The sequence below is a fragment of the Callionymus lyra genome, chromosome 8 (genome assembly GCF_982586985.1).
Source record: "Callionymus lyra chromosome 8, fCalLyr1.hap1.1, whole genome shotgun sequence".
Lineage (NCBI taxonomy): Eukaryota > Metazoa > Chordata > Actinopteri > Syngnathiformes > Callionymidae > Callionymus > Callionymus lyra.
Genome location: NC_141825.1, coordinates 15,864,479 through 15,876,739, shown reverse-complemented (window position 1 = coordinate 15,876,739; position 12,261 = coordinate 15,864,479). Strand labels below are relative to the sequence as shown.

General features: G+C 36.9%; 1 protein-coding gene across 2 annotated transcripts; it reads left to right on the top strand.

The window, feature by feature from the left end:
* Nucleotides 1-1,573: 1,573 nt before the first annotated feature.
* Nucleotides 1,574-11,117, top strand: cd9a (CD9 molecule a). Of its 2 annotated transcripts, none has more exons than XM_087797014.1 (8): nucleotides 1,574-1,733; nucleotides 6,916-7,018; nucleotides 7,353-7,450; nucleotides 7,856-7,930; nucleotides 8,445-8,546; nucleotides 8,625-8,714; nucleotides 10,259-10,342; nucleotides 10,417-11,117. In XM_087797014.1, the coding sequence occupies exons 1-8, from the start codon at nucleotides 1,665-1,667 to the stop codon at nucleotides 10,480-10,482; spliced, it is 687 nt and encodes a 228-aa protein (XP_087653140.1). In that variant the 5' UTR covers nucleotides 1,574-1,664; the 3' UTR covers nucleotides 10,483-11,117. The 2 variants fall into 2 exon arrangements, with proteins under 2 accessions (XP_087653140.1, XP_087653141.1); XM_087797015.1 differs by lacking the exon at nucleotides 1,574-1,733 and adding an exon at nucleotides 3,970-4,227.
* The last annotated feature ends 1,144 nt before the right edge of the window (nucleotides 11,118-12,261 follow it).

Here is a 12,261-nt window from a genome sequence, read left to right as displayed (position 1 = left end):
GTCCTTATCTCCAAAGTTGCCTCCCTTCTTTTTCCCAGCCAGATAAGCATGTTTATCTAGAACTCCATCGTTGTCCTCAACTCTAAACTGAATGTAACTCATTTCTACCCAGGCTGTGATCAGAGAGTGTATCGCTAAGTTGTGTATTTTGGCACCCACTGTTTGTTAGCGGCAAGAAACGCGGCTATCAGAGTGGAGTTGGTTATTTCCTAGCATTGATTAATGTATATAATACTAACATTATCTTTTGATTATAAGTACAAAAACAAAACAGTAAGTATAGCAGTTTCGATCTAACGTAATCCATATGTGTTACATAATAAACAAGATACATTTTCAGAAATTAGCTTTAAAAAAGTGAGGCAGAACAATACAAATACTATTTGTGTATTTTCAATTACATTTACTCCATATTTAATACATAACAATTCAGATTGATTCCTATAATATCAGCTACTTTCTGCAATGATTAAACCGCATATTCATTTAAACTCAAGAAACCCTCCCAATAAACTAGAAACCACTGTAACACAAAAGCAAACGCCAAAGAGAGTAATAATAATAATAATAAGAAATAAAAGTATGAAAAGTTGTTTGTGTTCCTTTTTGTGTGTGTGTGTGGTTTTTTTCTCCCCCACCATGAAGTCAATGTGAAACTAGAACTCAAGGATGTCTTTCATGCCTCAGTTCAACATTGTCATTATCTTCTCTTAATCTTCTTCACCTCCTTTGACCTCGCTCACACAAAGACATTTTAGCCTTGGGTTTTTTCGTCACATTTTTGCAGGAAAGTCATCGAAAGACTCGCAGCTACAGTTGCTATTCATTTTTTCCACTAGTCACTCTGATTTCCTCACATCCTTTCTAAGATGACCGTGACAGATGGAGCTTCTCTGTATTCAATTAATGTTCGTGTAGCCCGTCTAGACATGGTTATATTGAACATATGTGTATCATGTTCTTGAACTGATGTACTTCCCGGTGCTGTACTGCTCTGCTTGTGAAGAGAGTATCCTGTTCATGTTAAAACATTGAAGCTCATTAACCTGCACTTATAATGAATCATAACATGCTTTAAGTCTATTTTATATTGCATTTCTCAGCGTTGGGGATTCATAACACCCAGGCTCACAATGCTCGTGCACTGTTATTATTATATTACACCATGTCTTCGACGTGAACGCGCCTCGCTTATTCTAGCAGAGTGACGTCATATTACTGCAGGGACCTACAGGCAAAACGGCGAGAGCTGCTGCTCTGCTCAAAAATAATATAAGGAAATACATTTAAATATACGTCATGTTATTCATTAAAACATACGTCATGTTAGTCAACAAACAGTAAAATAAAAACGAAAATTCTTAAGGACAGCGATAACGAAACCATAGGTGCAAACGAATTGTTCAATATTTGGAATAACGATTAAAAAAAGAAAAGTAAATGTGGATTAAATCTTTTAGAATAAAGACTATGAAAATGAAGTTGTCCGTGGGGGCGGATCACCACTCTTGGGCTTCATGCGCGCGCTGGAGGAGTTCGCGCGTATCAGTGCGCGTCAGAAAATAAGCCGCGCCGCTCAGCGTCCGACAGTTAACGGATCTTCCCTTTTTAATTTGACTTTACATCTCGGATCCTAGCGTGAAAGTGTGCGTGTCCGACCCAGCATGGCTGCCCTGTCCGGAGGAGAGATGTGCATCAAATACCTCATGTTCGCCTTCAACCTCGTATTTTGGGTGAGTTTGTTGAGACCATCATGTGTTTAAAAATGTGCAGTTTTTTTTACGCGACGACACCGTTATTTCAGCTGCAACCACATGCACTTTGTACCAGTGCTCACAGAAATACATCCGAAAAACCATAGATTTTCTGACGTCATATAACAGAAATTGTCCAGCGCGTGTGAAGGCAAAATAATCCCCAGTGGCCAAGTGACCCACTTCCACTGAACAAACTATACACAGGAGTCAACACAAACCCGAGGTTTTGACCTCAGTATGTTTTTATATCGACGAAACACGTGTGTATCTATTTAAGGAAAATAATATCTCACTAAATGACTTGAAGCGAGGTCACGTGGTGAGCGCATCTGCGCATGCCTGGGTTCTGTGCATGAGAATGAATGTTGGGAATTTATAACGTCTATATATGTCTTAGCTTGCCAGGGGTGTGTCTTACTATGTTTACTTTTGACCTACTGTATATATAAATAAGATGCCTATTTATATTCAGGGAACCATTTGTGATTTGACTTGTTTAAAATAGTGTGAGCTGCATTAAAGATACACATTGTGTGAAATAGGTTCTAGAAACACAACAAAGTGTCATGACAGGATGCACACACTTGTCATTTTTAATTGAAGTAAAGTAGTAAGATAGATGGAGATTTAAAGATTTGACAAAATAAGAAGTTGCACAGGAGCAACAGGAAGTAAAGGGTGAAGAGTTCCTGCAGTCCCCACGCTTACTGTATTTTTAAAACCTCCACCCCCGTAAGAGAGCCACATACATACCAATGGCACCATGGGAGGTCAAACCATCAGACAGTGAAACGAGTGGTCAACTTCAACAGACGGTTGAGAACAATACTATGCATGAAAGCTACAGAATAAACACTATAGAGCGTGCTTGTAGTTGTCTGAACCAATTGCTGTTCAATAAATGAATGCTGTCATATATTTGTTACTTGATTTTAAACTTAACTCCAAGATCAACCAGTTAGTGAAAGCGTAGTCAAGAGTTTTAGGTTATTTTCCCCATGTATTTGTACTAGGTAATGCACATTTGTACATGCTGAAACCCTTTTTCATACTTTATCAAGACTGCTTGGCAAAATGTAATGTTCTGGCTTACACAATTATCATATAAATATATATAAATACTTTTGAGACCTTCACATGAACCTTTATAAAAATGAAACATTAACAAGTCATTAAAACATTTAATATGAAAGAAGATGTAAGGCAGATATCACAATATAACCTCTTTAAAATATGGTAAGCTAACCAAATATAGGAATTACCACAGAACAAAAAACACACAAACTAATTAAAAACTGCCGAATAATACTGTATATCTTGTCATAGGTAAAATGGAAAAACAGTTAAAAAATATCCCTCAACGGGCTCAAGATGATTACTAGTAAACCTGCAACATGAGACAGAGTGTCATCAGCATATCTGTGTAATTTAAATAACAAAGTATGTTTAGCATGATAACCAATCGACAAGCTATTGACAAACCACTAAATGTTCTACAGCAGACGATGTTGCTCAAGTTATTCATTAATACAGTGTCAATGACTGTGTGTATTCAGCTGTTACACTCAGTTTTACTTGGTAACAGTACCTGAATGAATCATGATGAACTTAGAGGTTTAATCCCTTCTAAAATGTTAATTTACAATCGTTTTTCAAATGTGCTTATACTTTTATTCTTTAGATTATTTAAACAAAATGCTTTTTCTTTGTGATTAATTTAAAAATAAAAAAAAATACAATCCTAGTGGACTTCAAATATAATTAGGCTGTTAATGTTTCTAAGCCTCATACCAACATTTCATTTAATTTCTCTTTTAATGCCAGATAATAGCTACAGTACATACAGTATACAGCTGTATATATAATTTCATAATCATGTAAATAGTATTTTTAAACTTGCCTAAAAAAAATATTGTTGCCTTTATTATTCATGTCCTCGTGCCTTTATTTTTTGACATCTTTATATTGAATTAAAATCAAAAAATATCTTCTTTTTAAAAAAATAAAGGCACAAGGACATGAATAATAAAGGCAACAATATTTTTTTGCAGTAAAAAAAAACTTTTGTCCACCCAGTCATGCTGTCATGACAATAAGAACATCATCACAAAGCAACAAACACAGAAGAAAGCTCTAAGAATAAGAGTCACCTCCTGCGTGTCTCAACACTGAGGTCTTATTAGAAAGTCTGCAAACATTGCGCTGTAGCTCTGCATGTCTGGACAGGCAACAGGAAAAAGATGGGTGTGTAATAAGTTAACAAAGCATGTTGCTCTGGCCACTCCCTGACTCTGTGATCAGGTGACTAGAGGCGTGGAACAGAAAACAATTTCCCTTTCCACCAAAACTTCTTCACCAAGCGAGGTCACAATCTCTTGTGGATTCTTCTCAACACTGAACAATCATGGCTATCCAAGGAGGAATCAAGTGTGTCAAATATCTCATGTTTATTTTCAACTTTATCTTCTGGGTAGGTGGAATTTTCTTATTTTGGAATCAGTCAAGTGACGGTATGTCGAAATAGATCACGCGACTTTGTAAACTGAAGTAGTCAAAGTTCAACTTTTAACCATCTGTGCCAGTGAGATTTGGAAGTGAGTGCACGCAGGAAACTGGACAAAAGGCAACTATAAATAGATTGCCAGTTGTGGTGGGATATTTGATTCTGCTCTGTAGCTCTTTAACATTGTTATCATCTTCCGACATTTTGTCTTCACGGCCTCTGATAGTTACATTCCTGTACTCAGTGAGCCTTGAACTCTTGGACTTCTCTAGTGCTGATATATCGTCATTTCATTGGTTCAGAATTCTTCTTTGACTTTTAAGTATTTCTTGTCTTTATTGTGAGTTCTATCGGCTTTACATACATGGTCACAACTAGAAGCACATACACACAGACTAGGTGTAAAATGCAATGATACAAGGTGACCAAATCTTTTTTTAGCAGAGATATATTTACAAACAGGAAGTACGAGTCTTAATACGATGTTGTCTTTTTATAGTTGGAGCCTCAGTCTATCCTAATTTTCTCTGAGTTTCTTCCGAAATCAAACAAATCAAATTCCTTACCTTTAACCCTTGTGTTATCGGCTTGAAAAGAGATAACTCAAACACATTTGTTTTGTCACCTCGACTCTGACATAACACAAGGGTAAAAATCAGTTGCTTATCTGCTTATCATCTTATCTTTTTCACTGGTATCTTCATAGGTCATTGAATCAAACATTGACATGAATTAACTTAACTATCTGACCGGCCACATCAAATGACTTGGCGGGGCCAGAATGAGTTTGAAATCAGTGAATCAGACTGTTGAAATATCACAATGTCAACACAGTGCTGCTGTTCTACTCAGAGCCTTCTGGTCATTATTGGCGTCTTTGAAAGTATAGTTTTAACTTGAGTCTGTCATCTGATGATCCAGACTCGATCTCTGAGCATGGTACACTTCTTTAGCAACCAGACTTTTCAACCTTTTCAGAATAATGATTTCCAACTATTAGAGCCACATCCTGTCTGTTTAGCTCAAACATGGGCAAAGTGTGGCCCGGGGGCTACATGCAGCCCTTTGACCGTATTTATGCCCTTATGATATCAGAGTTGAACAGATCCATGTAAAAAAAGGTTTCTAACAAAGTTATCTAACAATTCTCTATTGTATTAATTATTGTTTTAGCTATAAATCTTGACATTCTGTTTTATGGTAATCTTTGTATCCTTTGTCTTTGTTATTTGTCTTTGACCCATGTTCTTTATACTTAGATTGTGTAATCTTGTTCTTTCTCTTTATTTTTCTTGTTCTTGTTCTTATTTTTATGAATAATAGCTGTTTTGCTGTGTCTAATTGGAAAAAAACTATTTCCCGAAAGAGACCTCCTGAGGGATCAATAAAGTTCTACCTAACCTAACCTAAATAAAACGTTCTCAAGTTCTTGGTTTAGGACTTTTCCCCCATTTATTATTATACATGAATACATATTTTATTATACATATAATAAATATTTTATTTGCATAGTTAGGCTTGTATATATATTTTTGTATTATAATTTTTAGTTCTTCTATTATACAGTATTGTATCTCTTGGCTCCTCTCTTTTGGCTTAACAGACCATAACAACAATCCCAGTGGCCCCTGAGGAAAACCTTGGTTTAGCTGGAGGTCTTGGCTTGATAGAGCCAACTGGACCCAATCATCTTTTGAAAACTGAGATGTAATCTTGAGCCTAACAAACCAAAAACCCTGGCTCTGATCATACAATTCTGTCCATAGAAATGATGAACAGATGTGGTGACAAAGTGCAGGCGTGGTGGATTCCAATTCCCACTGGAAATACCACCAATGATAAAAGGACATTAAGCCAAATTCTTTCTAAAAATCCTGATTTTATCAGGCCACTTTGTGAGTTTGCCCAAAGCAGGCCAAACTACTCATGGATATTTAAAATGAGTAGTAAAGCAAGAAGCCTAAGCAGTTGCAAGACTGAGTGAATAATGGAATAATGTTGTTTTCCTTGTTGATAGTATCAGAACTATTGATAAATGCCTGGTACTTGCATACAAGGAATTTGACTCTGGATACACAGACTGTGTGAAAAAGTACATATGATGATTAATTCAATATGTTCTGAAACATAACCATTTTCTAATGAAAATCAAGAAAAATGATTTCATTATTTTATCCATCATTGTTTTGTTTATGATGTCAATTATTACAAACCAAGAATAGCATCTAGAAAAGCGCTATGAGAGCATGGATCTCTGCCAAGCAACTTATTTTGTATTTCCAATATCCCACAGGAACCTTCCCAAGGGATTTTATCTTTTGACATCCATACTTTGTTTTGTTCCGTTAGTTCAGTTGAACAACAAAAATAGAAATGAAAAGATAGTCCTGCAGCTTCATCACATGGTTCATGCATTCATACGTTTTCAAAAAAATGTCATTGATATCTATTTATCAATTTATTTTGCAAACAGACATAATCACTCTTGAACTGATCTCTTTATCGATACGTTCATTATTCTGATTCAACATCTGTCATGTGGAGAATTCTTCAAACCTTGTCCATGAAGAACATTAGTGTTGAGATGAAGCAGGCAAATGTATACAGTGCAAGAAGTACAGAAGTAACATCTTCAATTGTGTGTTTGTGTTTCAGCTCGCCGGCACTGCTGTGTTTGCCATCGGTCTGTGGTTGAGGTTCGACCCGAAGACCGCAGGGCTTTTTGAGGGTCCAGAAGCTCCATACGTCTTTTACACAGGTACAGTTCTTCACATTAAAGGGACTTTCTTAAAAAAAACTAATGTAGAAATAGAGTAGATTTTCTTTTAAATACTTAATATTAATATATGTCAAAGTGAAAACCTAAATCTACAGTATTGCTAGATTTGATTTATTCTTTATTAGAACATGTTTAAATTAAGTATAAAACATTACACTGGACATAAAGCCCGTCCTAGCTACTTAGCTAGACAAGGGACACCCTGGAAAAGGTCATAATAGAAACAAAAGTAACATTAAAGAAACTATAGAATCTATAAGTTAAAAAAATGAACTAGAAATTGAAGTCTCCTGTTTTTTTTCGTTCATGTCAGGCGTCTACATTCTGATCGGAGCTGGAGCTTTGATGATGGTGGTGGGATTTCTGGGATGTTGTGGCGCCATCCAGGAGTCTCCGTGCATGCTGGGACTGGTGTGTATCCCACGCGATGTTGTTGTCGTAACTTCATTAACTTAATACGTTTAATCAATTTGAAAATGTCCTCTGAGGATTCTTCTAAAACACAAACTGGCATTTCCTGTTCTTCAGAATACACTCCTTACAACTCCTTTTCCCCGATTAACTTGTTGGTTGTTTTGTGTTTTATGTTTTTTTATCAGTGTTAACTCAGCCCCGTCAAGGCCAGTAAACAGTCGAAGCCACTCCCCCCCTTCCCGCCTGTCTGGCCCTAATCTGCTTGCACTAAATCTGCTCGGGGGGGGAGGAGTCCACGCAAACCGGTTCATCTCCTCTCAAATGACCCGACTTGTTCGTGTTCAAAGCATGCACTCAAGACATTTCTCAGATGACTCTAATACTGACTTTTCTGTTGCCCAGTTTTTCTTCTTCCTGCTCATCATCTTTGCCCTGGAGGTGGCTGCCGGCATTTGGGGATTTTCCAACCAGAGCAAGGTAATGGTGAACATAAGACATCAACAACGATGAACCTGCTCAGACTTGAAAATAAAACAAAGAAGTTCATTCATACTTTGTACAGTGGTATCACCTATTTCTGAAAATACATTATATTATACATGTTTACATTTAGAATATTTCGGAACCAAAAAACAAAAATGTATTCAAGTTATTATACATTGTGTTGAATCATATTTAAAAATGTATTAAATTGATCCCAGACTTGTAGCATGTGTAGACCAGATACAAAATAGCTTATACAACAGATCACAATTTGCAACAAAGACCAGAGTCTTCGGTGTCTTTCTCTGCTACATTGTCTCTGTAATATCCTGTTGCAGAATGTACTCCATTGTCTGTCCAGAGTGTGGTAAGGAGGGCGATTATTATACGATTTCTTGCTCAGTTTGTTTCTTCTCATTGATTCTGATGCTGTAGAAAAACAAGTGTATGAGTTTTTTTCCCAAAAGATGTGCGTGCTTGTTTATATAATCGATTCCCTCTGACGCAGGTGGTAGACGACATCACGTCGTTCTACCTTCAGACCTACAAAAACTACCAGCAAACGGATGACAAGCGCCTGAAGGAGACACTGCGGGTGATTCATTTGGGGGTGAGCGTCTCGCTTCTGCTTAAGATGATCAGTTAGGAGAGTTTAAAACTAAATTTTATTTTCTTTACATGTCAACAGTTGAACTGTTGTGGCCCATCTGGCACCGTTTTTGATGGAGCCAAGGATACATGTCCTCAAGGAGACTTGCTGCAGACGCTCATTACCAAGGTATGGAACTCTGAGAAATTCTAAGAAAAATTATATTATTATTTGAAAAAAGAGAATCCACAAATATGTTAGGAACTTCCACATTTTGACACACAATTAATCTCAGTAATTGTTCAAATTAATAAAGGACTGCTTGTAAAAGTACAGTCAGGTTAGGAAACTTTAGGTTGTCAAAAACAGAATTTTGGAAAAAGAGGAAGTTGCGGTGTCACTTCCTTTCATCCTGTCTCCCCAGTCCTTTGTCAAGTTAACTTGTTATTGAAGATCAAGGAAGTCTTCACCTCCAAGGGACTCGTATAAAAGAGCAGAGTGTGATTACAGCTGGCTGGAGGAGTGAAGACCATTATTATATAATATTAATGGACTCCGCTTCCGTAACCTCTCGTTCGCCGAGATTTTAGACGGGTGAGAACTTTATAAATAACTTCAAAACATGCTCATGATGAGGGACTTACTGCATCTTGGAGAGAAAGACTTCAACATTTGAAACATGTGATCCAGGAGAGTTGGGTTCACATTAGTTCACGTTTATAATAATCAGCACTTCCTGAAGCAAACCATCAGGTTTCACTTGAGCACCCGTTCATCAGAACAACAAGTCTGTTAAATATAGAACAGCTTCACCACCTGGTGGCTGGGTCACACATGCTTCTCACGTATCAAACTTTCACTTTCACTGAATACCTTGACACAAAAGAACCAGTTCATGACAACACGTGCATATACTGCACTTTGTGGTGATGATTTTTTACACTTCTTCTGAAACTCATGGAACCATCATACAAGTAGTATTTTATTAACTAAAATATGCTGCTTATAATAAAAACAATATATAAAAAAAATCTACAAATGAATTAGTGTTTAGATATACAGAACAACAATGGAAGTACATACAGATAAATAAAACTATAATATAAAATGCAGTTTCCACTACAGTGATACATTTTAAGAGGAATAACTTGGATTGTCACATGTTTTCATTGTAACATACAGTTATGTTTCAGTCAGTATTAATTTGCGAAGTGCATGAGGGGCTTTGCCAGGCGAGTTTGGATGGGGATAAAATCAGTCAGTAGCGATTCAGCTTCAGTGTTTTAGTATTAAACGGTGTTGATGAAATAGATCTGCAAAGGATGTTTCAATGTCATTCATTGGATGAAGATTTCAATTTTGGAAAACAAGAACCAAATTTGGAATGAAGCACTCGGTGTTGCTTTTCAGACTGATTCAGACTATAATACTTTATTTTATTTGTTTAAACCGGAGTCATTATGTTGCCTCTTGCCTATTGTTCAAGTTAATACTTGAACAATAGTAGTTGATATAAAAAACTATAATTACATTTAAAAAACCTGTGACATACATACATATATATAAAATAAAATAAATAAATATGTGGGGTTCATTGATCCCAATTTCCATACGGAAATAATCACATTAGAAGAATCCATCCGAGGCTCTATGACAACAAATCTTCACTGGAGATGGAAAATCTCACAATGTTTTAAGAAAATCTGACACAAAGAGTGTCTTCTGTGTTGCAGAGCTGTCCTGATGCTATTGACGAAGTGTTTGACTCCAAGCTGCACATCATTGGAGGAGTGGGCATCACCATCGGGGTCATTATGGTGGGTTTCAAAATACCACAGCAGATGCCATCTCTTCTACCGACACAGTCTAACGGACTTTTTTTTTTTGGCAGATGTTCGGGATGATCTTCAGCATGCTCCTCTGCTGTGCCATCAGGAAGTCTCGGGAGGTGGTGTGATGCTATTCCACACATCAGTTGATAACCTTGCATGTCATTCCTCAAGTCACATGGCTCTCCACTGCCAAAAAAAAAACTGCTTGTTTTGAGAGTCTGTCGGGTGGAGACATTTCTGGCTGGCTTTCACTGTCCTGCACTAGATTCAATGTGGCTCATAGAGCGTCTTTTCTAAGCTTCGGTAACATACGAGACGGATGTGTCGTAACGTGAGCGTTTAACGCCAAAAAGTAGAAAACAAGCAGATTCCGTGGGCCAAAAGTAGCCCAGCACCACATCAGTGAGATCCAGCAGTAGCCAGTGAAATTATGTAATTGTTCTTTCTTACAAGTCTGACAGTAAACCATTGTGATTTGCAAGCCTGAGCTCACTGAAGGAACAAGCTCTCATTCTAGTGACATTTCAATTCTATTATTCTCTTCACAGTTTGCCCTTCTTCTTCGACGCCTTCTGTTGTTTTGTAATATCTTTTATTTTTATTAAACGTGTATTAAAAGAACTGATGTAAATATTAACAGGTTTGTAACATGTGGTTTGATCATGCGTTTTGAATGTAGTTTTCTTTAAACGGAAATCCTCAGCACTGTTTTACACTTACATAAAAGTTGGAGTGAAATAAACCGACATGTATTAAACGATTAAGTCTGTTTACTCTTTGTCTTTAAGAATGCGGTCACATCCCCCCAAATGTTAGCTTGTATATAATCCTATTGCAAACAGTTGGCAAGTAAACTATAAACAAGTAGCCTTTTTGTAAACTTTTAACTTGTAGTGTTTGCGTCTTCAGGGTGAACATATCACAACCTGAAAATGACTGATTGCTTTGGTGAATGAAATGCTTGTTTTTTGATGTGTTAACTCTTAAGATTTTTTTAATCGAAAAATGATGTTCTAATTGTTTATGACAAAATGATAAATGACAAAGCAATATTCATCCCTGCCTGTGAAAAGAAAAAGTTGCAGAGAACACTGGTGACTTCTGATGGGTTGATGATACATTATAGTCATTTAGAAAGTCCACTAGATGTCATCCCTGCTTTTTAAATCTTTGGCTCTGATCTAATAATTCAATGAAACCTGGAATCGTTTTCTAACTTAGAGTGTCATTTCATGACACTGTATCATGATACTTCATCAGCTGTTTCATGAGGCCTCACCAACACATCACCAATGGTGAACATCCAGAACTGGGAAAGTGACATCTGTCCTGAATGACCAAAAACCATGGACTTCTAACGGGGATTCCTATCAGGCAGTAACTTTGAGGCAAAATTAAATTAAAAACTAAAGTCCAAAGGGTAAACAAATTGGTAACAGAGGTGCTTTTCATTGTTTGCGTAGAAACAATGACTCACTCTTGTTGGCTTTTCTTATCAATAGGTAAATACTTTCCTTTAACCACACCCATGCAATCAAGTCATGCCTTATCACTAATTATGCGGTATAAAGGTTCTAAAGAAAAGCTCAATCGACACAAACATGTCATTAATTCATGGTCTATGACTCACTAGTTCTCCTCTCAAAGCCTGTGTGTACCAGACCAGGAAGTGGCGCTGATTTGGTCGTTGACAGTGGTGTTTTGTACGATCGGATGAACATAAAACTCTTTATGTCTATGATTTGGCAGCTGATGTGTTTGTCCCGCTTTGATACTCCTCACGGTGTTGTTTCCAAGGAAAGAAAGCAAAGACAAAAACATAGATTAGATAACCTTAAAAACAGGGCACAAGATGAACTTAAGATAAGATGACACAAAGACACTTTCGCATGTTGTTTTGTTGG

Coding starts and splice junctions, on each gene's coding strand:
- cd9a (XM_087797014.1), top strand. CDS start 1,665: ATGGCTGCCCTGTCCGGAGGAGAGATGTGCATCAAATACCTCATGTTC. Junction 7,019..7,352: donor TCCATACGTCTTTTACACAG/GTACAGTTCTTC, acceptor CGTTCATGTCAG/GCGTCTACATTCTGATCGGA. Junction 10,343..10,416: donor TCACCATCGGGGTCATTATG/GTGGGTTTCAAA, acceptor TTTTTTTGGCAG/ATGTTCGGGATGATCTTCAG.